The following is a 25,298-nucleotide window of genomic DNA, read 5'->3' on the forward strand; positions in this document are numbered from 1 at the left end:
GGGCTTCTTCATCTTACATTGATTTTCAACTCTTCACTGCTTTAATTTTAGCTGACACTTCAACCCAGTGTGTCATTTCCAACTACTCATCCTTTAAATAAATAGTTATTTATACAATCACTTCCACTGTTTTAATCTATTTACCTTTCAACTTTCACTCTTACTCTTACAGTACTTCCACTTGAACTGTTGCTTCTACTCATTCATGTAATTTAAAATCTTGCTTCTACCATTTTTGGTGCTTAAACTTGTAATTAACTTCAGCTTCTTTCAATGCTTCATCTTCTACTCTTGTTTTAGCTGCAACTTCAACTCTTTTGAGTGACTCATTCAGTTTTCAGAAATCCTGCCACCCTTCCTTTAAATCAGTCTTTCCACTTCATCTGCTGCTTCAACCCCTTTCATTCCTTTTGCTGCTACTTTAATTTATGTTAATGCTAAACATCTATCTTTTTTAGTTGTTTAAAATTCTGTGATCACTAAAACAGATTTAAATACTACTCCAACTCACTTATATGATGCAACTTCCAATCCTGCATCTTACTTTATCTTCTTAACATGCTTTAACCTCAACTCCCAGTTCATCTCCTTTTAGTGGTTAAACTCAATCTGCCACTTCAACTTTTCTGAGTGCTTCATCTTCAACTGTTTCCTTAATTCCTGCTCCATTCTCTTCACCTACTGCTACAACCCCGAAAATTACAGATTAATTATTAGTAACAGTAATTAACTCGGTACAGCCTTCAGAGAGGTTCAGGAAACAAACGTTATATATTTTATTTCAGGATCTTGGAAGAACCAACACCATTTCATTTGATTCAGAAGATCCGTCAATCCTTTGCACTCAGCACTTAGTCCTCTTCCCCCCTTTTTATTCAAAGTATTTGTGTGGTGTCTTTCTCTCCTTTTCCTTTATTATTTTGGTATATTTCGTCATGAAATAAAGGGACAGGTTGACACATGCACTGTACCTCACCGAAAGGCTCACTGAGATAGTCTGTGTGCATACTAACTTCCACAACCTATAAAGACTGATAATGACACCTTGAGGTGGACGGGCAGTCCACGCCTTTACTTAAAGGGTTTGCCAGCTTTTATGCAAACAGTGTCACGGCTCTTGTCAATCAGATGTATTTATCTTTTTAATTTCGAATCCGGACTCGTGCTCCACACCTGTTGGAAGCGGTAATGCGCAATTTCGTTGTTTTACAATCTCAGTGTACAAGAAGAAGAGGAAGAACCGGAAGCAGCAGTTGCAGCCGGCTCTTAGAATACATCCATGGTCTATGGTCTGCTGAGGGACGGTGAACGGTTCTCTTATAATTTTCGCATTTAATCACCAAAACGTCGTACGCAATGAGGTAATTATATTTCAATTAATTCAACATTATATTCTATTCCTTTGAACAGTTTTATACAAGCAAAGTGTTGATTGTAGTCGTCATAGCTCAGGTGTCTGGTAGAGCGAGTAATGTTAGCGTAACATGAAGCTAGCTGCATGCATTGTTGGTTACTAACGTTACCTAAGATATTAGCGAGTTAGCAAATTTGGTGATTATTCCAATTGTGTTATCCCAGAACTATCATGTCTTACACGTGGAGGAAATTTTACCCTGACAGAGGTACTTTTAGAACAAACCACTTAGCTATCGTCATTTAGCTAACATTACCTAGCCAAACAGCTATAGCTGAATGAATGGATGTATTGTGTGTGTGTGTGTGTGTGTGTGTGTGTGTGTGTGTGTGTGTGTGTTTATGGGGGCGTAGCAGCTGAGGATGGAAGCAGGGGAAGGAAATAATACTAATCATTATTTCAAACATTAGCTTTGTGGAGTAAATGTACTTGAGCATTTCCGACATGTTGCTGTGTTTATGTCCAGAGGGGACCGCGGCAGGGGTCGGGGAGGCCGCTTTGGGTCCCGTGGAGGACTGGTCCAGGGGTGAGTTCAGACACTGAGCTGCTATCCGCTTGTATTCAGTAACATCCTGAGGGAATAAAAAGCCCAGCTGGATCAGTGTATGGGTAGATTCAGCATAATCATGTTTTGTATCGAATTGAATAAACTTTATTTCGAACATAAAAACGGTATATAAAATAAAAATAACCAATAAAGTTAACAATGAACACATACAACAGACTCTCAATAAGCAACATAAATAAATATTTCATGGCCGAAACGAAGTAGGAAGCAGCAACATGCTTGTCTAGTGCTACCTATATACTATACTAAAGATTCACATAGTCCAACTATCCGCCCAGTGTCCATCATACACAACGAAGTCATACATAATCAAACACTACCACATCAAGAATGTGAAAAAAAGAAAGCCAATAACAACGTCATCATTAGAGAGCTTCCTCATATCTCTACCTGGCAAAGATTTTTTTTTGTATATCTTTTTAAACTATGTGATATGTTTACTCAGATTTCTTCATCCAGATCATTCCACAAAATCATCCCACAAATTGAAATACATGTACTTAAAAGATTAGTGCGAACACAGTGTTATTTCAAATTTAAATGTCCTCTTCAGTTACACCATTCACCTGCAGAGTCCAAGCCAATATTCACTTTTTGAAGACAGGGCAGCACACACCTTTGAAATTAGTTTGACAGCTGAAGGCCTAAGAAAATATAGCCTTCTTCACTTTCTTTTGACACTTTTCCATATTATTATATATACAATATTAACTTCTGTCCATACCCCCCACTACTACTTCAATGGGCAATAATGCCATCCAGTCATAACTGAAGCAGCACATTATTTACATCAGATATTCTTTTATGATCACTGTTGCTGTCATTATTACTAAATACAAGCTGTTTGGTTTTTTCTTTTTTCTTGTTTAGGTACCGGCCGTTTGTCCCACACATCCCATTCGATTTTTATGTGGTGAGTAACATTTAGACAGGAACTTCAACACAGGGGGGTGTCTTTGCAGCCAAGGGGTGTAGGGTAGGAGGGTACAGGCTGCTTTGTTGAGTTGTTTTGGTATTGTAAAGACACTGGACAGAGATTCTGATACACCTTGTCTGAGTTTTTGATTCACATGGAGTTTATATTCTTTGTATGACAGTTCCTTTCATGTTGTGTGCCCTGTACCCACACCAAACTATATGGGCGAAAAAAAGCAAGTCTTTAGTCTGTTACACCTCTGACCACAGCCACCCTCACTGATGTGTGGTTGTGTGTGCGGTCAGTGATGTGCTCTGTTGCAACTGTAACCACACTCAACAGTGATGTCACTGGGTTCACCTGTACATCAGTGCAGCAAGGTGAGAAGTTAAACCACTGGAAAAATAATAAATCCAGGGCGTGCTCAGCTGTGTGACTGATGTTCAGGAGACCATGTTATCCTAATTAAACTACCATCTTAGCCTACTTGTGTGACTAGGCTAGTAGTAAAGCAGACTGTTGTTTTTCACCAGTGTGAGATGGCCTTCCCCAGAGTGAAGCCTGCACCTGATGAGACGGCTTTCAGCGAGTGTCTGCTGAAGAGAAACCAGGACCTGAGCCCCACACCTGCAGAGCAGGTCAGTCCACACCACATAACATTTAGTCTCACTCTGTTTTGTTTTGTTCAGATTCACTGACAGAAACCTTGTTTGTTGGTCTCTTCCTGCGTTTAGTCCTCCATCTTGTCCCTGGTTACAAAAATCAACAATGTCATTGACAACTTGATTGTTGCTCCTGGCAACTTTGAAGTGGTGAGTCATGTTTCTGACACTATCTAACATCCTGAAGCTTATTATTGTAGTTCAGATCAATGTGGCATTTCATTGCTCATTTTTATATAGATGTATGTGACAAATATTGATTAGATATTTTTCCTAGATAATCAGTCATGTCTAACTTCTGCTAAGCCTGTAGATTCAGCAGAATCAGTGAATGGATGTGGAGCCTGTGAATAATGAGCTAGTTAATAACATCAGTGTGTTACATGTTAATAATAGTGTCCCTGTGTCTCTTCGTAGCAAATTGAAGAGGTACGTCAGGTGGGCTCTTACAAGAAGGGCACCATGACAACCGGACACAACGTTGCTGACCTGGTTGTAATCCTCAAGATCCTCCCGACATGTAAGTGATCAGTAGGAAGTGATGTCATCTGCTTAAATATTGAAGAGGTTATTACTATAACAATCCAAACTCCAAACAATCCAATCTTATTTCTGAACCTTTAGATGTGGTTGTCCTTGTCACTCAGATGATGACACATCAAAATGTTTGCAGCCAGTAAACAGTGCGGAGTGATGTCAGTGACGGTACAATTCATAGCCTGGCAATACAAATTATCGTTATTATAACAAATTTTGTTCAGAGTCTCCAGATTCAGAAGGCTCCACTAGTGCACATGCTTCCATATGATGATACTAGTGCTGTCAATCTTTTTCTACAATCCAATTCTAATTTCATGCCTAATTTTAAATATTCAAATTTTTAATGCTCAAATTTAGCCTAGGTAGCAACACATTACCAGCCTCGGAAGCTAATGACCAGCCAAGCCAGTAGCTAGTCCAGTGGGTTGCTAGGTTACACACATGAGTTACCACATTGGTTGAAGGACTAGTCGGCTTCTCATTCCCCACTGCCGGCCTCTCAACAACCAGCGCCACCTTTGGCCAGATCAGTAGCTGGCTTTAGCAAGGACATAGCCTCCACCAACTTCTCAGTAGTCTTAATTTTGTCCCTTACCCTGCACCATACTCATCAACCAAACAACCATAGAGCTCTCCACTATGTCACTGAATCCTGACGTCTAGTTTTATACCAAAGACGTCTTAGCACGTCTTTGGTAGCACCATTTGATTATTGACACAGTATCATGGCAGGGCTGTGAATAGTTAAAACTTTTTCCATACTAGTGCTGATATGATACCAACATGATACCTTTGTCCAGTGTCCTCCTTTGAGAAATTTAAAATGTTTTTTCGAGAAATGCTTTTCTTCTCATTTAACAAAAAAAGCCAAAGATCTCAATTGTTGTTTAAATACTTCATAAAAAGTCAAAAACTGGCATAAGTATGATTTTGATTAAGAAGTGTCCAACAGATCATTGTAACCTGGAGCCTCCGCTAACCTGAACTTGAGAACCCATGAGGACTAGATTGTAGCTTCTACCTTGTGTTCCACTTAGTTAAACCAAAATGTCTCAGATATCCATCATAGAAAAGACAACACTGTATTTTCACACTGGGACAAACGTCGTCACCTTTATGTGCTGTTTGGTGGGCAGTGCAGTTCAGTTGTGGGGCAGATAACAATGGGCAAAAAAGTGTTTGACAGAACGGAACAGAGAGAGAACATGAGACCGTCTCCAGACCAGCTGTCCAGAGCCAGGTGCGTCCCTCTGGACAGACTGCTGCCCTGAAGTGTCTGCGTTTCTCTCTGCTCCATAATGTTGTGATTCTCTCCTTTAATCCCATGACAGAGAGATCATCATTTCTGAGTGATACAGCATTTGTTTACTGTCCCACTATTAGAGGCTTACTGCTGGAAATGTAATATGATTTTCAAATGTCATGTCAGTGGGAAGTGTCATTAAGAAAGTAACGTTGTCCCCCAACACTGCACACAATCTATAGTTTACACCATAGACAGCATAACACATCAAGTCAGATATTTAGAATCAGTCACCTGTGTATTGATCTAAACACGTGTCCTGTATTGTTAATTGCAGTTTTACAAACTTACATCATACAGATGATGAGGTTTCTTTTTGTCGTTTACAGTGGAGGCAGTCGCTGCTCTCGGCAACAAGGTAGTGGAGACCCTTCGCACACAGGACCCTACTGAAGGTATACCACGCTGAGGGCTTGATGACTTTCTCAACATTGCTTTAAGTGAACAGGATCATGTAACAGATGAGCTCCTGTGATCACAGTTTGTCTAGCTGATATGTAATCAGGTTCAGCTGAACTGTCCACAGTAAAGAAAGGAATTTCATGACTGACATAGTTTCATTTAAATCACGAGTGTCTGTTATAATAACTCCTGCTAATTGTCTGAAAACATGCACTTTGTATTTGACAAGAGTTAAGTGGTGAATTGATCATGAATGTAACGTGAGGCTGGTGGATACTGACTGTGTTTATCTGCTGGCGTCAGTGCTTTCTATGCTGACCAATGAGACGGGCTTTGAGATCAGTTCAGCTGACGCTACTGTCAAGATCCTCATCACCACCGTCCCGCCCAACCTGCGCAAGCTGGACCCTGAGCTGCATTGTACGAGCTCACACACACACACACACACGGCCGATTTATTACTTTTGAAGCTGCCAGTGCTGCAGGTTCATTCCATGCGTCAGTGTCTTATTCTCTTTTTCTTGTTTCCTCAGTGGACATCAAGGTGCTGCAGAGCGCTCTCGCTGCCATCCGACACGCCCGCTGGTTTGAAGAAAACGCCTCTCAGTCCACGTGAGGAAGTCTCTTTTAACTCTCATTGGCTGCTGTTTTCATTAGCAGAGCTGATCCATGCACAGCTGTGAGTGTCTCTGAATTTATTGGATTATTTGATGTTGATAATCTTCAGGGTCAAAGTGCTGATTCGCCTGCTGAAGGACCTGAGGCTGCGCTTCCCTGGGTTTGAACCTCTCACTCCCTGGATCCTGGACCTGCTGGTAAGACCACAAGTCTGCTGCTTCACACTTCACGAGCCTTGAATGGTATACTGGACAGGTATTATATATTGGTGTATGTACGGCATCAGTGATGAGGTCATAGTGGTGAGGCTGGTGTCCATTGTGTTCCAGGGCCACTCTGCAGTGATGAACAACCCATCCAGACAGCCTCTCTCTCTGAACGTGGCCTACAGGTTGGTCCCCGCTCACCTCTGTCTCACATCTGTACAGGTGCTGGGGGTGTGGCCTTGTCTCTAAGCTTTGTGTGGGACTCATATGTGATGTGTTTTTTGAAGGCGCTGCCTGCAGATGCTGGCTGCTGGTCTCTTCCTGCCCGGCTCTGTGGGCATCACTGACCCCTGTGAGAGTGGAAACTTCAGAGTCCACACAGTCATGACTCTAGAACAGCAGGTAGGTCTGGTCCTGGGATTTAGATTACAATACTCTTTAAAGTTCTACTAAACTGAGGACGCCCTGGTATGACTGGTGGTCTCATCAGCTGATGTGTGTTTATAACCTTGGTCCCAGAGTTGTGGTTGCATTGATGTAGGGGACAACTGTGTCCTCAAAAACCCACCATGGATCATAATATGTTTGATTTATAGAATTCATCAGAAGTAAAGGCTCTCTAAGTGTTTCATGAACCTAACGACAGTGTGATGATGATGATGATGATGTTGAGTTTCTGTGTGTTTGTGCAGGACATGGTGTGTTTCACAGCTCAGACACTGGTGAGGGTTCTGTCTCATGGAGGTTACAGGAAGATCCTCGGCCTGGAGGGAGACGCCAGCTGTAAGAGAATCTCATTCTTCAGTGTGAGACGTATAGCATCTCTATGAGACCATGTTTTCATTTTGGAGAACTAAGCAATCAGCCAAATATCTGCACAGTTGGTCGTCTTTGTATGTTGTGGCTGTGATCTCTTTCAAACGCAACTTCAGTATAAATGCTGCTGTGTCATACTGGAGGAGTGTTTCTAATATTTTTTATATTAACTGTGCAATCGCTGTCACAGACCTGGCTACAGAGATGTCTACATGGGACGGTGTGATCGTCACCCCGTCAGAGAAAGCTTATGAGAAACCTCCGGAGAGGAAGGAGGAGGAAGATGAAGCTCTGGAGGAGGGAGGAGATGGAGAGGATGAGAGCATGGAGACCCAGGAGTGATGAAGAGTTCAGGTTGGTGACATCTGCACACACTAATAGTTGTGATAATGGATAGATTTCTATAAAGGAACACAAAATCAAACATTAATTTTCACTTCAGTACTTTCACACCTTAAGTTTGGTTAAAACAAACTTTGGTGTGTTTGTTAGTTTAGTGTGTTTTGTTCATTCTGAGAGCTGTCAGTCAAACTCTGATACGGACTAAACACCTTTTCAGGTGGTCTTTCAGCTTTCAAGTGGTCAGCAAACAGACCAGTCACAGTATTTTGTGATGGTAGATGTGTGATTGTAGCATAAATTCAAAAGCCATGATTCAAAATGATGAGGGTGGTTATGATGGGTTCATATATAACAGTTGCTCTGGTCTCTCCACAGTAAACTTTGGAAAGCTTATTGGAGTCCCTTCAGCTCAGCCGTCATGTGTCACCTGGACAGAAAGGCCTGTTGTCCCACCTGACAGCCGCTGGTCTTGCGATGTGTTGAGAAGGACAGACACCATTCACTGTCAGTTTTTATGTTGTTTTTACTTTGAGTTTTTACCTCTCCTTTGTTACAGTCAAGAGGGACTGAATAAATGTGTTTTTTTTTTTTATTTATCTTGAGTGTTGTTCTGTGTGTCAGAATGAAAGCAGATGAAACAGACTGTGCAGTCAGTCCAGCCACATACAAGCTCTTTATTGCAGGCAGAAATATCAACAACAAAATCAAACTTGTCAACAAGTTGGACCACAACAAAGGTCCACAAATGAGAACATTCAGTAGGTGTTGACTGACAGATATGGATGAGTAGAAGCATTCCATCATGTAGTCCAGTCAGTATGGTAAAGATACAGGCAGTGATAGTGATATCTCAGCTTCTAATTTAGAAAATAATGTTTTGATATTAGAAAATATGTATTTGCGTTAAATAGAACTCATCTATGCTTTCTCAATCTTCAATTCATAAACTAACAAACTATGTCTGTAGGTCTGTTCCTGAAACTTCTTTCTCAAAGTGGTTTTTACATGCTGAACCGTTCATCATCCTCACACTGACACTACTAACTAACCCAGTGTAATATAGGACTCACAGAAGAGAAACAAGTTCATCCAGATCAGTGACAGAAGGCTGAGAAATGACCATTTTTGACTTCAGTAGTGATTTTGCACAAGGACGGCTGATATTTTATGGGAGAATCTTGAGGGATACATGACTGACAGGTGATTCTGACCACCAGTGGATGATATATTAGCTGATGGTAGACAATGATTATTGAAAATGATATTTTTGCTACCACTAGTGGTACTGTGTTTGGCCTTCATACTCTTAATACTGTAGCAGCAGCTCTGAACAGAGTTGTAGAACCACTTCACTCCATGCAAGTCAGATACAAGGTTCCTTAAAACATCAGCTCCACAACTCAGTGAACTCATCTGTAACTATCAGGGACAGCTGCTGTGACTGCCTCTTCAGAGCACAAGCATGAAGTAACCTATTGAACAACATGATGTGTCTCTCCTACATGCTGTGGTCCCTCGAGACTCTCCCCATCTTATATAAAATTATTTGGACATTTCTTCTTTTAGCCAACATCTGAGAACACACATTCAGTTACAAAAAAAAATCAACCAGTTAAAAGATTCATGTTGCATCCTTAATCTCCTCCCAGCTCACTGCAGATGTTTTTACACCTGTTTCAGTGAGGTGCTGGCCTCTTAGTAGAAAGATGAAGAGCTGCAGATATAATTGCTGAGATGTTGATTAATAAGACTTCTAAAACAAGACTGCATCAGAGTTATGCATGTACAGTAGAGTCAGGGGTATGCACCTTCCTGATGATAGTGGAGACATTACAGTGTCATTTCAGTAGTAGTTCTGTTATTACTGACTGCTACTGCAGGAAATAATTAATTAATCAGATTTCCTTCCAAAAGCTCATCAGATTATTCTTGAGGCCCAGTACAAGTCAACAGTATTTTAACATCGTTTTAGTTTTTAGACACTTCACACTGAAAGTCTTAATATAGAATTTCTACTGTAAATGTATTAGTTTTGTCAAGATTATAAGGCCTTCAATGGATGTTCTGGTTGTCTGTGGACAATGTGTGTTTTTATTATTACATGTTTTATTCAGAAAACTAAATCTATAGTGAGATTGTGTTGACTCTATGGTGGGGGTGAGAGGAATGGTACCACACGTCACTCCTTACAAGTTTCTCTTTAAATGAAATATAGGCTTTACCTTCAAACTACATATCATGTTCCTGCATCTCTATCTCACAGGACTGAAGCAGATCAATAACTAAAAAAACTAAATTTCATGGTCACAGGTTGTCATTTGTCATTTTGATTGGTTGCTGAACACCAAGAGGGTGGGTCTTATTTAATATGAGCCAGTTGGAGAGCAGATGCCGAGGAGGCAAAGAACACAAGAGAGCAGAGCTGCTTCTGATGAGACTGTAATGACTGATGAGCCTCATAACTCAGGGGTTTTGGTTCTGTCTGTTAACATAATGAAGTTAAAAACACGAGAAGAGGATCAGAGCGGGCTGGGCCAATCACACGGTGACAGATAGTGATGCAGGACTGTCAGGGTCAAGGCCTTGCTTTGTGAGAGTGAGAGACAATAAGGACAGCAGTGGGCTCTGTGCAGCATCACCACACTTCTCTTCAGTCTGAAGCGTAGCTGGAACTGTGGTCCAGCAGACATGCAGGTCAGTAACCAGCGGAGTTGTTAATCAGTGAATGCGGTATGTGATGCTGAGTAAAAGAAGCTCCTCATGGATCCACCCTGTCGGTTATTTTGAGGACATTTCAAGGATTTTGATGTCCTGCCACCTATTTCAAAACAAAATCCCACCAGCAGCTGCTGTCTTCACAGAATGATGAGTCTGTTAACTGTTAGATTCTGATTCAGTCCTCCCTTTAGCTCCTCAGATGGACCCTCATCTGTGTTTCAGTGTTCATGGCTTGAGTTTGAGCCAGGGGTGTACCATGGTGAGGATGGAGAGGACAGAGGAGGCCAGGCCACACGCCCCGACAAAGCCTGTCCCCGTGGGGTAAATCCCCAGCCGATCCAGCGGGATGAAGATATCACAACTGTTCTTCAGCAGGTCCAACAGCAGCGGTGGGTTACTGTACAGCACCGTCACCAGCAGGTGCAGCTGTCTGCGCAGCCACGCTGACATCATGGGCAGAGCGACGGCGGCCGGAGCGGCGGGTGAGGAGGAGGAGGACAGATCGTCAGAGGGCTGGGTGGTGCTGGGGTAGGGTGAGGGTGGTGATTTGGTGGCTCTGTAACGTGCTTCACACTCCATGAGGAGATGGAGCTCGTACACGTCTCGGGTCAGGTTGAGGATCAGAGCAAAGAGGTAGTACCTGCAAGTTTTAAGCAAATGTTCGAGCACACAGTTGAACAAATTCAAATCTTTCAGCATGTATGATCTTATGAAAACAACACTATGTAACTTATGTTACTGTGTCATTACATTGAAAAGTGTCACATCAGCTTCAGCTCAAAGGGTTACTGATTATCTGACAAAGAGCCATAGATGCATTTGTTGTGAAAACGTACACATAAAACATAAGAAAAAAACTAACTGACCTGAAAGATCTCTGACTCCACTTGTGCTGGTCCAGTTTGGAGATGAGGCCTGTTTTTCCAGCCCACAGGACATTATCACAGGCAAAGTACATGGCTCTGTTGAGGTGGCTGATGGTGAGGCAGAGCTTCAGCACACTGTCAGAGAGGTGTATGGCCCTCTTCGCTGCCTCCAGCGCCTCCACAGAGTTTCCCAAACGCAGCACTGCGAGACACAAACACACATCAGTCGTAACTCCTCAGCATTGTTACGTAGGACAAAACAGTCAAACGAGCTGGTTCACTCACACTTTCTTGTCAGGCTCATATGTGCTTCCAGCTGACTGACAGTTTTGCGAAGTTCACCTGCTGCCCCTCCTTTCTGCAGCGTGTAGCCCAGCAGAGTGCAGGCATACTGGGCAGCCCTGTGACAGGACAACACACATGATCAATGAGCAAACCACAGCTTCCAGAATAATTCATGTAAGACGACAGAGACCTGGCCACACAGTTGAATTTTTATACATCATTCAGGGAAGCAGACTCACTGTGATGAGTGTCAAGTACTCATTCATCTCTTATAAAAAACAAACTCAAGTCTGGTTTAATAACTAAATGTTAGTGATTTTACAGTACAATACAGAATCTACACATCAAACACAGACCATAGCGATTCATAATGAAGAAAATGGGGATCCAATGACAAAAGTTATGGTCACGACCAGAGTGGCACATATATGATATGGAATATAAAATAATGACATTCAATTGAACACTTAACACTTAAACAAAGACAAAGAGCGCAGGAAACAAATGTAAATGTGTAAGATGCAACATTATATTCATGTATTTCTGGGTCTATAAACTTATTAGCTTTTATTTTATTTAAGTGCTCAAACTTCCAGTGCATTTAGAAAACACGTATGTGTTAAGCTGGAATTTTGTGTTGACATTCAGAAATGTGCAATAACTGCAGCTCACACTGTTACACTGTGGTCAATGATATGTGCCTGCTCAACTCTTCACTATCACTCGTAAGGCCTGAGGTGAAGCCAAGCCTGAAAACTCATCAAAAAGTCAAAAAAGTATATAATAAAGCAAGTCAGAACAACTTAGTTAGTTGAACGTGTTATCTCTGTAGGGTAGCAACGTTCATCACTGTGCGTAAAGTTTTTTACTCATTTGTTTATAAGTTGTCTAACGTGACTTTAATTAAGCTAGCAGAGATGTAGCTAACTAGCAAACTTTGACTACTTTAGCTACATTAACATTTGCAGCTACAGTGAGGTTTCAAACGTTATTGTTAATAAAAGCCATAACATTACCTAATAATTCTCTCCTTTGCTTGGCTCTGGGCGTTAAAGCGAACCCAAGAGTCCATACTAGCTTGTTGTTGTTGGCCTGTCACACTGCTAGCTAGTTAGCTGTCAATCTGCTAACTGTTAATGTCAGCTGCTCTTCAGCTGCTAGCTAGCAGCTAGATGTTGCTAATAATGAAGCTGACGGCTAGTGCTTTCAAAACTACAATTTTGAGGAGAATTGTAAGCACAGAAGAGCTCAACGATCTATTTACTATCTCGTTTTGCTCGCACACGAATGTGACTCTTCCGAGTCTGTCCTTCTTCTTCCTCTTGATGTCTATTTGCGGTTGGCAAACAACGAAATATTGCATTACCGCCACTCACTGGTTGAGTGTGGATCAACTAATTCAGGCTAACATGCTGTTATCAGGCTAAAATAATCCTGATCTTTCTCATCCAGCTAATTTGAATCTTTCTTTCAAGATTGATTTAAGGGCAATAGAATTATGGAATAAGTCTCATTTATTTGTGGTCCTACATTGTTGCTGCTGTTATTTTATTCTAAATTGTGCTGACATTTTCTTTACTGTCAGATATTGGCAGTAAGTGTGGTTAGACTGATTGATGTTGCCATGAAAATGAGACTTATTAAACAGCTTAAAATATCTTTACTTCCATAAACATATCTCAATAAAGTGACATCTGTCATTAATCATTTAATAAGTTTTATGTTAAATTAAATGTCTTTAATTTAGACCAATTAAGAATCTTTGCGTTGAGTTTATGTCTTCTCGCTCACAGTATCTCAAACTAAATTTGAAATGGTTACTTTTTAGTGTACAAACTTTGTTTTGTTGTATATTTAATGATGTTTAAATATAGGTAACTCTTCATTATAAAATATAATTGAGAAAATTGGTCTTGGTCATGATCCAGCTAACTGCTAACTGTTTATTGACTGCTAGCTGTCAATAAACTGCACCTTTTCAGGTTTGTTTTAAGGACTTGTTGCTATGACAACAGTTCCAGATCAATTATAAACCAGTTTCAAAGAACCAAAAAGTCTAGATTTATGTCAAATCAATATAACAGATAATATTCTTCTTAAAAATCTCCCATAAATCAAAGTTTAATTGAATCGCTGAATCAGATCTTTTCTCTCAGCTTCATTTCTTTGACAGTGAAGCATCACATGTTCTAAAGTCTCTTCTCCACAAAAGTCCTATCTTCCTGTATTATGTTCTATTTTAAATAATGTGCTGTTTATGTCCTGTATGACCAAATCTGACTCTGGATATTATTGTCTCTTCTGCTTCTTCTCATATATATACATATATTCCAAGATGGAAACACTCTAACATAACATATGTTTCTTCCTCTTTAGGCTTACCAGCTTTATAAGTGCACTAAAAAATAGTTCAATCAACAGTATGACTGCTCCTAAACCTGGATTACCAACTTGGCACAGCTACACAAAAGTCCTGGTGTCATGTGGGATGAAGCAGGTGGACCCAAATGCAGACACTGTACCAGTAGGTAACAGTGAAATAACAAAATTGCTTGAGCAGGCAGATGGTGAGATGGAGGCTGGCTGGTGTTAGGGCTGAGGTTAGGGGGAGGAATCTGGGAAAAGGCTTGGTAGAGAGAATCCCAAGGATGAGAGCCTTGACTTGGCGGGCTCGGCAGGCAGACAAGGCAAGCAGGTAGGTAATCCTGGTGTAAGGCAAGCTGCAGGCCGACAAACAACAAAGGCACTGGTTGTCTGTGCAGTCTTCTTGTAGTGGAGTGGTGATGACAGACAGGTGAGCTGATTCTTTGATTATTTTTTTGTTCCTGTTTTGTATCAAATCTACATTGTTTTAGTTTATATTGGGGTATATATTAAATCAAATCCACACAAACTGACTGACCCACAGAAAACCTGGGAGCAGGCAGCATTATTCCAGCAGTGAACTTCTGGTTCTTGTAAGAATCACATCAAAACAGATGCATCTCTGTCTCTGTGCAGGAACCCAGCGATCTCTGTACATCTTCATTCTCTTCTTCTTTATTTACTGAAACTACATTTGGATGTTTTGCAATAACTATTAAAACAGATGAGAAAGGCTTCTTCAATAAATGATCTTGAATTTCTACCTCAGGGTGGATTAACATCTCATGCATTATATAAGCATGGCCCGACTCACCACTTCATACGTTCTGGACATGTCTGTCCTCAGCAGAGTTTTCAGTCTTCCGATGACTGTAATTCTTCAATGTCACATTCAGTTTAACTATTTGACTGCCATCTTCAGTATTCCCCCACATGAACTGTAGTCAAGATTTTGTTCTTCACACTCAATATAAAATATTTAGGGGAAGTCTTCACTGGCTCATAGCAGGTCAGGATTAATATACTCTTATAACCAGACAACTTTGTGTGAGCAGTATGAGTGACAACATCACAATTCAAAGGTCCACTTGCAAGCTTTTTGGAGTTTTCAAACGCAGCTTGAGGTCTTCTTTAGTGAAAGAAGATGGCTCAGGTGTTGACCTTTGACCTCTTTCCAATCGATGCTGTGAGTTGTTTTGTTCTGGTATTGACAGACGGCTGATGTCTGTTCCCTCAGTCTCTTGTCCCGGGTCCTTGCTGTTTCACTGATGTTCCCCTCAGATGACATCTCCAGTCTCACTCGGTCTTAAGCGTGAACCAGCAGAGAAGTTAAGGTGTTTAATGGTCTCCTGATGTAAAGTCTCATCATCCATCTTGTGCAACAGCTGGCCCTGAGTGCCCCACTGCTCCCACTAACTGACAAGATGTTCTGCTCCATGTAAGATGGTAACTTTGCATTTATATGTTCTGAGTTGTTCTTTCTGGACTTTACCACTGGAGAGGAGTCCTGCTTGTGAGGTTAGGCCTAATCTTGTCTTCCTATCATCTATTCAGCATTTATCACACACTGAACTCCATATTTCATTAGGAAGGCTTTTATTGATAATGAGTTACATAATGCATTGAAACCATTGGGCTGCCATAAGCTCCACTATATGTATAACACAAGCATTGTTTGTAACCTCCAGCACACTCTTAAAACACTTGGTATGGCAAATGATCACTAATGACAGCAAAATACCTGTACTGTATGTGTATGGCCTATATCTGCACCCATGGTAGATTTCAATATTTGTAGTTTAATAAGTCTTTTTTTCATTATAGGTGATAAGCATGAGGTAAGCGTTTCATTTCTTCTTCCTCTGAGAGTCATCTAGCATCATACTGATGTATGTGTGTTCATGTCAAGGCTCTAGGTCGAGTTTCAGAGGAGGAGAAACACAGTGAAGTCAGTGTCTTTAGTTTGTTTCTATAAAAAACTAAACATGTAAATACATAATGGTGCATTTATATGCATTGACATCAATCTCACAAATAACACATGGAAACTCCAGGGACAAAAATAGGATTCTGAGAAGGGAGGGACTTTATGTCCATGGTTCATGTAGAACATCAGTGAAGCATGTTTGTGTTTCTCTGTAAAACAGATTCAATTATCAACTGGTAGCAAGACTTCATCAACAATGTTTGTATAAATATGACAATGTCATATGTTTATTTTATTTTAATATACAGTCCACATTACAAGAGCAGCACATATTTACAATAAAATACCTACAAGATTAAAAAAACAATACTCTAGCCAAATGAAATTCTTTAGTACATATTTTCTATATTAAGTGTCAGAATAAACATGTTCCATGTTTTATGTAAGGGATGATGTATATATATTTTCTGATTGTGTCACCATTTGGACACTGAACAAAATTCACAAGGACATTAAAAATAGATAAATGATAAATGTATCATCAGTGGTTTTGGTATGGGATGAAATCAGATTTTGTCCAGAAATGTTTTACATTTTGTCCTCCTACCTCATATTGTAAGAAATGACAAAGAGAATTCATAAAATATTTGGATATTTAACCCAAAACTGTTTAGAAAATTGTGGTGCCATTTCATTTTTTTTCCCAATATGTAAATAGGACTTGTCATTTTCCAACACACCCTGGCTGGCATTTGAACTCCCTCTGACTCCTCAACTATGTGCAAGACTCTAATAAAGAAAAGCACCAGGACAGTAAAGCAGTAAAGCAGTATGTTTATCCAGCCGTCCCTGGACAGTGATGAGGCCCATCACAGCTACCAAGGCTCACAACAACTACTGCCAACATTCTACCCAGAATGCAGCACTCTTAAAGGAAGAGATGTGTAATGGATAAGTACGGACTGTTACAAAAGTCTATGGTAACTGCAGCTTCAACTCACATCACTATGATTAATACTGTTGTTCCTCTTAGTGGTATGATGATGCTTATTACTTACTGCAGCATACAAGGGGCATAATCAAAGAATCATCTTCAAAAAATGGACAAACAAAAACAATCTTAACTCACTTACTAGCTTTTTTCAGAGCTTTCGACCATCTCTCACAGTCATCATTGGCAGATGGGGGTTGCTCACTCTTCTTTATGATTATCACTACTTCTCCTACTGCAATGTCCATCTGACTAAACCCCATCCACTGACAAAGACTGTAAGATGTGGTTGAAAGGTCTGGAAAAATCTATTTAGTAGATCTTGAATTGTTTTGTTAAACAGACATGGTGCAAAACCACTTGAGTCTGGGCGGGGGGGGGGGATACTAGTTTAACTGACTGCTACACATCAGCTGCACACCATCTACATCACACATGAAATATGTATAAAGAGAGGTGTTGTCTCTGTTTACAATGAAAATACTTATCGCTATTTAATGCATTTACTTTGGTCCATGCACAAAGCCATAGAGGCAGTCATGCCTGGAGTGTGGGCGTGCAGCAGCACATTCAAACCAGGCGCCTGTCCTATTTGAGAAGGCTCAAAACTGTGTGGGCTGTCAGATGTGTGTTTACATTGGAATCACAAGGACTGCATCGATCAGCTGAAATATTTTTAGAATATGAAAGTGTTTTTATTACAATGTGTTTTAATACTGATACATAGTCTAATATACTCATGCTGTGAGTGATGACAGATGATGTTCAACCTCCACTGTGTGGAGCAGCTGAGTATCACATGTTGCATGTTGTGTCATGGATCTGAGGTGGACTTAATTATGCTTTTTTTTTTTACAGCAGCTTTTAACTTCATCAAAGGTACTGAGCTCTCAAGGGGAACCAGCATTGATTCTGGAAAAAAATGGCAAGGCTTTATTTCATGGGTCGACCATTTCTTTGAAAATTAATTTCCTCAAAAGTTTCCTGGAAAGAACGGTGTAATTGGTATTAATTACAGCAAGAACAGACATTGTTCAGTTGGTTCACGTCCAATTCATTCAGCTGAACATACAAAAATGTGAAATTTGTACAGAGACAGCATGCAACAACATATATAGCCTAAAGAATAAATTGACTGATAAAAACGGAATAATAAATGAATATTTAATTATGGTCCCGTATGACAAGAAGCAGTAAGATTACTGCTTACATGGAAAACTCTGGCAAACTGGATGGTACCAGTTTCATCCAGTCAAACAGTTGATTAAAACTGCAAGCTGAAAACATTTGTCATATAATGAAGGTTGGCTTGAGTTGTCTGGATTTTCCTGCATTATTACATCAATAGTGATGATCAAATACACAGTCGCTAACTGCAAAGCATTTCTGGACACATCATGGAGGTGATTTGATATGATCAGCAGTGATTTGATTGTAGAGAAATCTGGGTAATCCTCTGATGATGATGATGATGATGATGAATTTGCTTACTATCTGAGAACGCCTACTTGAACATTTGTACTTCCCTGAATATGGGCAGAGAACAGATAAATATGACATCTAATTGTGTTGTCCATGCTAAGATTAAAATAGTGCCAAGCTTACTCAGTCATATTTTACACTCACAAAATACTAAGGCAATAAATAATACTACTCAGGTATGATGAGTGCTTTGTTAATAGTTATGTCTATCACTATAAACCAGTTTGACACTTTATGATATCTTCAGTGAGCTACACAGATACCTGAGGGAACCACAGAATATCATCAAAAGATCTCGAACAGATGAAAACCAAATCACTATGTGCAATGTGAATCTTTATATGTATAAAGACAAACTAATGTCTGTCTTACAATCCAGTGTTGGTGCATCTACTGTTGACAACAAAAGGCACAAATCACAAATATGCATATGTTTACGGCTGATCTTTGTAAAGCAGCTGAATCCGATGACTAATGTTTCTCAGATTCCACAGTTTCCTGACAGAATGAAACTCCACCTCTTGCCTCACAAACCTCACCTCTACAATAAAACTCATTGGTACATTTATTCACATTTTGATCTGGATCAAGAACAATATACCCAGTATAGCACAGTTCTGATTTGTCCAAAGATTTGAGCTTGTGACATTGATTATACTGTACCATTTATTTAGTCACATCTGGTGTATGCCAGAACACTGCCAGACTCATCTTAGTATCTAAGACCAAGTTGACAGCACGCCTGCTTGGAGCAGTTTATTAGAACTCTGGTGTATCATTATCAATCACTGGTGACCTAAAGGACTATACATGTATACAGTAATATATACATCCAGGCTGTGCAGTGTGCTGGCCTATGGCAGTAAAGGGTAGGTTTGTATTTTTAAGTCTTTATACAATATGCATATGCTGAAAGAGTTATGGGTGACTGAAGTGATTCCTTCCCAGTCCTCCTGTGCAAAATACATTCTAAGCTCAGCTGAGGAGAATAGGAGGCTGCAGCAGTCTGACGGTGCTGCCTCACTGTACGCCACCAATTCATATAAACTGGTGTCCGTCCTGCCCCGCCAGTCGCACAGCTGGTACACATGGCTGTTCAGAAAGTCGCTGGTGCTGCAGCTTGATTGGCTTGTCTTGATGTGAGCACTGTTTGAATTTTTGAATTTGTCCCGCCAGCTTGGTGCGTGTTGCCAGGTATCCCAGCATGCTTTGTGCAGTGAATTACTCACTTCCCATGGTCAGTTCGCATACAGTGGGGCAGCACCGTGAGTTAGACAAATCAAGTGGGTGTTTTCATCACATGTAGGGTTTATTGCTCATGTTTTGCTCTGGCAACAAACCTACATTCATCTACTAGAAAATATTCCTCTGCAGCAGCGTTACATCCCAGAAACACTGTCAGTGGAGACACAAAGAGGGTATTTTGTTCTAAAAAGACAGACTTTGGAAGATATTTACCACTTTTGATTTGACTAAGTCTGACTGCTGAAATCTCAGCTTGGAATGCATTTTTACACAGAACGAAGGCAAGGATTTGTCCTCCACCTCTTCCATTGGAGTCACTCTACAACAGGATCATAGCCAGTAGGGGCAGGAGGGATAACTCTTTAAATATATACAGTATGTGGCAGCTTAGTTTTGCTTTAAAATAGACTTCAAAAATCCAAAGCTATACTTAATTATTCTTTAATGTGAGTGGGAACAATGAAACAGCAGCTCAAGTATGATATTTCTTCATGCATCTTGTGAAAACTTGCCTTCAAAGAAGGGGCAGTGAGTCAAACAAGAAACTGCATTAGAAATTGATGGAATGTCTGGATGGTTTAACTAATCCAGGTCAAGTTCATTCTCACCCACATAACCTAATATTGGATTATAGTGTTCTAGTATTTGGAATAAAGACCACATGTGTAGAGAGAGAGAGAAGCAGTCATATGATTGGCTGAGTGCTGAGCGGCTGGCACTAAGGCTACAGAAGGACATTTAAAGATGAGCAACAACCTCTAACATATTCTGACAATGCAAAGAAACTCTTCTGAAACTAGTTTAATTGGTTCTTTTTTGAAGTGCACTGATTTTATTTTGTTATATATTTTATCAATTATAGTTATGGGTTATTCTATATTGTGAACATTTGTTCTCATCTGAGATGATCATTACTATTTCAACATGTTCTCATTAGGCCTGTAAGAAAAGGAGTCATTTGTGTCTGAAAATGACGTTGATGTTTGCCGTTCACCGTCAACCTTTAGTCTTGTTCAACTGTGTTTGTTACTTTTGCACAACACAAAATATACAACAACATAAAATAGATACCCTTAAAAAAGACTGTTAGCTGTTAAAAGTTAACTAAATTCAAACTTTCTGACTGTTGGAAACAGAAAAGCTGACATTTCACTATGACTTTATGATGGGGAATTGTCATTTGAACAGTAAAATCTATGAACTGTACTTGCATCACAAGGACGGACTGTTTTTACCTGGATTGAAACAAATGGTTTTAAATTGGAACTAGAGAAGGAGCATTTCCTGAAGAAAAGGTGTGATTGCTGTCAGCTGACAAGCTGATCAGTTTGATTTATCATTGATGGGTTTTGCAGTAGATTGGTCTTATATGCATTTCAAGTGGTCAATGTAGTTTAACATTTGGGTGACTTATATTTACATGTGAATGCAGCTATTTGTCTGTTATCCATCCCATAAACTCTAAATAGAATTGCTAGAATTATGTGTTCCATCACACTTCATTTGCATGTTTAAGTAAATATTTGGAAACTGTAAATGATACCTCTAATTAGCACAGTGGAAGTGAAATCAGCTCATTAGCTTGACGTACGTTATGTCAAATTATGTGTTAAGTGTTGTAATCATGAGTTAATAAAGTGGTGATATATAGAGATTGAATGAAGTTGTAAATTTGAATGGAATTTCCACTGCATTATATGTAAGGGCTTCATAATGAATCCCAGTCCACTCCCAGTGTATATAAGGGCTTCATTGACTGTCATGTATTTTAGAACTCTATACAAGTCATCATTATGAAAGTGTGCATGTTTGATCAGCATGTCATACAGAGCATTTTAAAATTTGACTGGAGTTTCTACTGTACGCAGTGGCTGACATAAATACAATGGAAGTCTGTATTTTTATTTAAACGTTAATAAATCAAAAAGTATAAGTAATATCAATAATAAAAGTCATGGCATAAATCTACAATGAATTCTGCACGGGTTGACATATGGAATGTCTTTGTCGAGAATTGTAGGAGATAGGTCAAAAAAGTGCATTAAATCAAATGCATTAAGTCATCAAGTATGCAAATTTATGCAATTTTTTATGAATTTGTATAAATCTACACATAATTCCGCACAATTTGATATAAGAACGGTACATGTCAGTTTAATGGTTTGAGTTACAGACGAGCTAAGAAACGTACAGAATAATAATAATAATAATGATGTATGCAAGAGGACATGAGTGCCAGAGTCAATACGTTTATCAACTAGAGGTAAATGATTTAAGTGAGACAGTATATCAAACACAGTCCAGTGAAATTCAGCTATGTAATAATTACTTCTTAATCTGGAGAAAAACATCACTCACGGTATCACCAGCCTAACTCATGGTTCAGACAGAGACATCCCAGGTGACCTGAACTGATGCAAATATGCATCCACGCCAGTTGAAAATGATTCAACTTGAGTGAAATACTTGCGTATATTGCAGGGCTTTATCAATGTACCTTAACCTGAAGCGAATCTGTCTGAACACACAAATAACTGATTGCATATCAAACGTGAAGTGTGGACACTGGAAACATTATGGAGCACAATGTAGGACAAAATAGTACTGGTAACAATAACGCAAAAACACACAAAATTACACTTATGTCCATGAATCTGTTGCCCCAGTGCATGCTGGGAGGCTTCCCAACATACCTGCCTCATGGTCAGTACTCAGCCAATCAGATGAATACTGATGATGGTTTCAACTCTCTACTCACGTTGCCTTTATTTCAAGATAACTTCAGTTAAATGAGAATTCATAGGATCTGTTTAGCCTGGATAAGTTCAGCCATGATTAAAGAGCAGGGCGTTGTTCTCTCATGGCAAAACACATGGACCTAGCGGCAGAAACAACCCAGAGTTCAAATAAACTGCTAGGAACAGGCACACGATACCACAGATGATCTCCTAACAGAACAGGTCAGACCAGGAGAACAGAAAGGCACTGGTGTCACATGCACAGGTTGGAGCTGAATGTTTGGTCTGACCATATAAGCACTCAGGCTTCTGTCTCTGGAGTGGCTGGTGGCTGTTTAATCTACAACCATTAGAAGTTACTGTAACCGTCTTTCACAAGTCAATTAAGCTGTAAAACTGTAAAGTGTAACTAATATTCCAAAGTAACAAATATCAGTTAATGTATCCAGTACTGCCAGTAATAAACTGAAATAAATATAAAACCTAGTAAATAGAGCGTTGCAGTCAGGATCCTATCAGAGGGATTTATTATTAGCACTTTCTATTAGTTTTAGTGACTCCTCCTAACTTGACTTCAGCCTGTCAGCGATGAAGAGAGTGTGTGCGGTTTAGGCGGAAAACTAGTTATGCACTGTAGTTATGAGGTATTCTGGCTTTGGTGATTTGCACCAACCATTTGGTTACATACAGGGTAGCACTGTTTCATTACAAAGAACGACAACACTACTTTAAAGCTAAATGTTTTTGGTGTTTTAGTCTTTTGGTATAAAAATAATATAACTTGAGCTGAGCGTAATAAGAGAGCTAACCAGTTATTGATGCTAACAGTTGGAGTTTAGATCAACAGACAGTGAAGAGCACAGTACGAGCACAGAGATGACATAACACTGGATCCCTAATCCATATTTATACATCAGTTCTGTTGTTCATAAGACATAAAGAGAACTGTCAGGCTGTTTGTCTTCAGTGTGGATTTACTGACAGCATGTTCCAGAGGTATGCAGTTAGTTATCTAGAGTGTTTTTGACTCCTGGATGTTCAGCTGCCTGTGCAGCCAAATCATGCATGATTTTTACATGTCTGTGTGTATTCCATTAATGAATGTGCACAATGCTTCTACAATTAGAAGAAATCCAAAGTGCATATAGGGGAACTGGATTTCTGAAACATCCCTGGATTTCTACAGTGCATACAAATGTCTTTAGGACAGAGACAAATTGGTCAGAACACAAAGTCAAAATCTTTACCTTCAGAGATCCAACTCCCGTGTGTTGAGAGTTGAGATTGTAGAGAGTAAAGCATTAGAAAAATCCCAAAGACATCAGCAGTTTTATGTCTGTCTGGCCACAGACGTTTTGGTTAGAGTGTGCGTGTGCATGTGTGTGTCTGTGACAGCATGAGTGATGTGTACATTGATTGTTACAAGCATAATGTGTTGTTGGTCGTTTATGTTTTCTGTGTGTTTTTGATTGGTTTTCCTTGTGTATCAATTAGATAGCATATTTGGCCTGAAGCAAAAATATTCAAACGTGTGTGTCTGTGTGCGCACATTCATAGAATCCAGATTGGAATTTGAATATGGTCTTCGTCCTCAGTTAGCAGGCCCTGGATCTGCCAATGGCATAGTGTGCAACACCTCATCCAGAAGCTGTAGAGCGCGGTGCAGGTGGACCTCCACCCAGCAGGGGGTGTGTTTGATGCTCTGCCGGGGGTAGTCAGGCCCCCAGCCCTTCACGAAGCTGAGCCGCAGGATACACAGTCGCCTCAGGTCGTCCACACCGATCCCTGCTGCTGCAGACAGACCTGCCGGTGAACAAGAGACTGAAATCAGACATACACTATCTGATGGCCCTCCTTTTCTTTTTGGCAGTTTTGCCTTTATTGGACAGGGGATAGTGAGGAGGCAGACAGGAAACAAGGGGAGAGAGGTGAGTATGACATGCAACAAAGGTCCCTGGCTGGATTCAAAGCGGGGACGTTGTGGTTGTGTGGCATGCACAGTAACCATTCAGCTAACAGGGCGCTCCGTCACAGTCATTCCCCATCAAATCACACAGAAAAGTTCATTCTGTCACTGACTGATTCTTAATGAATGATTGATTGATAATTGATCATTCCTACAGTAACAAGTGGACATGGCTGACCAGGTAACCCCTCATTTAATAACACATGTACATTTCTAACATGTAAAACACATTTCACATGTTTATTACATGTGGAGCAGCATTTAGTTACATGTAGACATTTCATATGTGATGAATTCACACGTATGCTCATGTGGTTTACAAACAGCAACTTTGAGCCAGTTCTAGATGTTGGTATAAGTGTGAGCAACAGTCACACACACACACACACACACATACACACAGACAATTAACCTCTGTATGTATTTATTCTCAACTTTTATAATGTAGTCACTATATTTAGATGTTTGTTTTTGATGCACACAGAAAGAAAAGGGAGAAATCATGAGCCATCACCTGGTTAAAGTATATTATCATTATTTAACCAGTAACCAATCTTCTACACCATAGCAGCAGTACATAGTACATATAACATAGAAATCCCAAAAAGTATAATGCAAACTTAAAATAAAGACTACATATACACATGCTTCAGCACAGTGCATTTTGCATTTCAAATTGGCTTCCATCATGTATTGTAAATGTCAAATGTGCAAAGTGTCAACATTACTTACTGACTGCAGGTGCGATGCCTCCGACGCTGCCTGGACCGGGAATATTTCCTGCCACAGCAGCCGCCTGTGCAGCAGCTGCAGCCTGAGCTGTCGCTGCCTGCTGCTGCATCTGTCTGTGGCACTGCCGCAGGTCAAACACCTAACCAAGACACAAGCAGCTTACACTTCAACAGCCTGACGACGCACAGTACCATTCA

At 40.1% G+C, this 25,298-nt stretch overlaps 3 protein-coding genes across 6 annotated transcripts in view; 1 reads left to right on the forward strand and 2 right to left on the reverse strand.

Moving 5' to 3' along the window:
* Positions 1 to 1,218: 1,218 nt before the first annotated feature.
* On the forward strand, positions 1,219 to 8,383 carry ilf2 (interleukin enhancer binding factor 2). The gene is made up of 15 exons (XM_067611689.1): positions 1,219 to 1,361; positions 1,881 to 1,940; positions 2,853 to 2,895; positions 3,432 to 3,536; positions 3,633 to 3,710; positions 3,978 to 4,080; positions 5,733 to 5,798; positions 6,109 to 6,225; positions 6,339 to 6,417; positions 6,533 to 6,620; positions 6,753 to 6,814; positions 6,917 to 7,031; positions 7,322 to 7,412; positions 7,636 to 7,799; positions 8,163 to 8,383. Exons 1-14 carry the CDS (start codon positions 1,357 to 1,359, stop codon positions 7,785 to 7,787), a joined length of 1,164 nt encoding a protein of 387 aa, XP_067467790.1. The 5' UTR covers positions 1,219 to 1,356; the 3' UTR covers positions 7,788 to 7,799; positions 8,163 to 8,383.
* A 49-nt stretch (positions 8,384 to 8,432) lies between these two features.
* Positions 8,433 to 13,030, reverse strand: pex11b (peroxisomal biogenesis factor 11 beta). Its single transcript, XM_067611690.1, has 4 exons — positions 12,673 to 13,030; positions 11,657 to 11,772; positions 11,372 to 11,573; positions 8,433 to 11,145 (listed from the first exon to the last, which is right to left on the reverse strand). The coding sequence occupies exons 1-4, from the start codon at positions 12,726 to 12,728 to the stop codon at positions 10,731 to 10,733; spliced, it is 789 nt and encodes a 262-aa protein (XP_067467791.1). The 5' UTR covers positions 12,729 to 13,030; the 3' UTR covers positions 8,433 to 10,730.
* A 2,569-nt stretch (positions 13,031 to 15,599) lies between these two features.
* smad10a (SMAD family member 10a) overlaps positions 15,600 to 25,298 on the reverse strand; it is a 30,517-nt gene continuing 20,818 nt past the window's right edge. For all 4 annotated transcript variants that reach the window (XM_067611695.1, XM_067611694.1, XM_067611692.1 and 1 more), the window contains 2 exons: positions 25,102 to 25,240; positions 15,600 to 24,206 (listed from right to left, as the gene is read on the reverse strand). In XM_067611695.1, the coding sequence (XP_067467796.1) occupies positions 23,995 to 24,206; positions 25,102 to 25,240 (351 nt within the window). In that variant the 3' untranslated portion in view covers positions 15,600 to 23,994. The remainder of the gene's footprint in view (positions 24,207 to 25,101; positions 25,241 to 25,298) is intronic.

This window comes from Thunnus thynnus, chromosome 15 (genome assembly GCF_963924715.1).
Source record: "Thunnus thynnus chromosome 15, fThuThy2.1, whole genome shotgun sequence".
Lineage (NCBI taxonomy): Eukaryota > Metazoa > Chordata > Actinopteri > Scombriformes > Scombridae > Thunnus > Thunnus thynnus.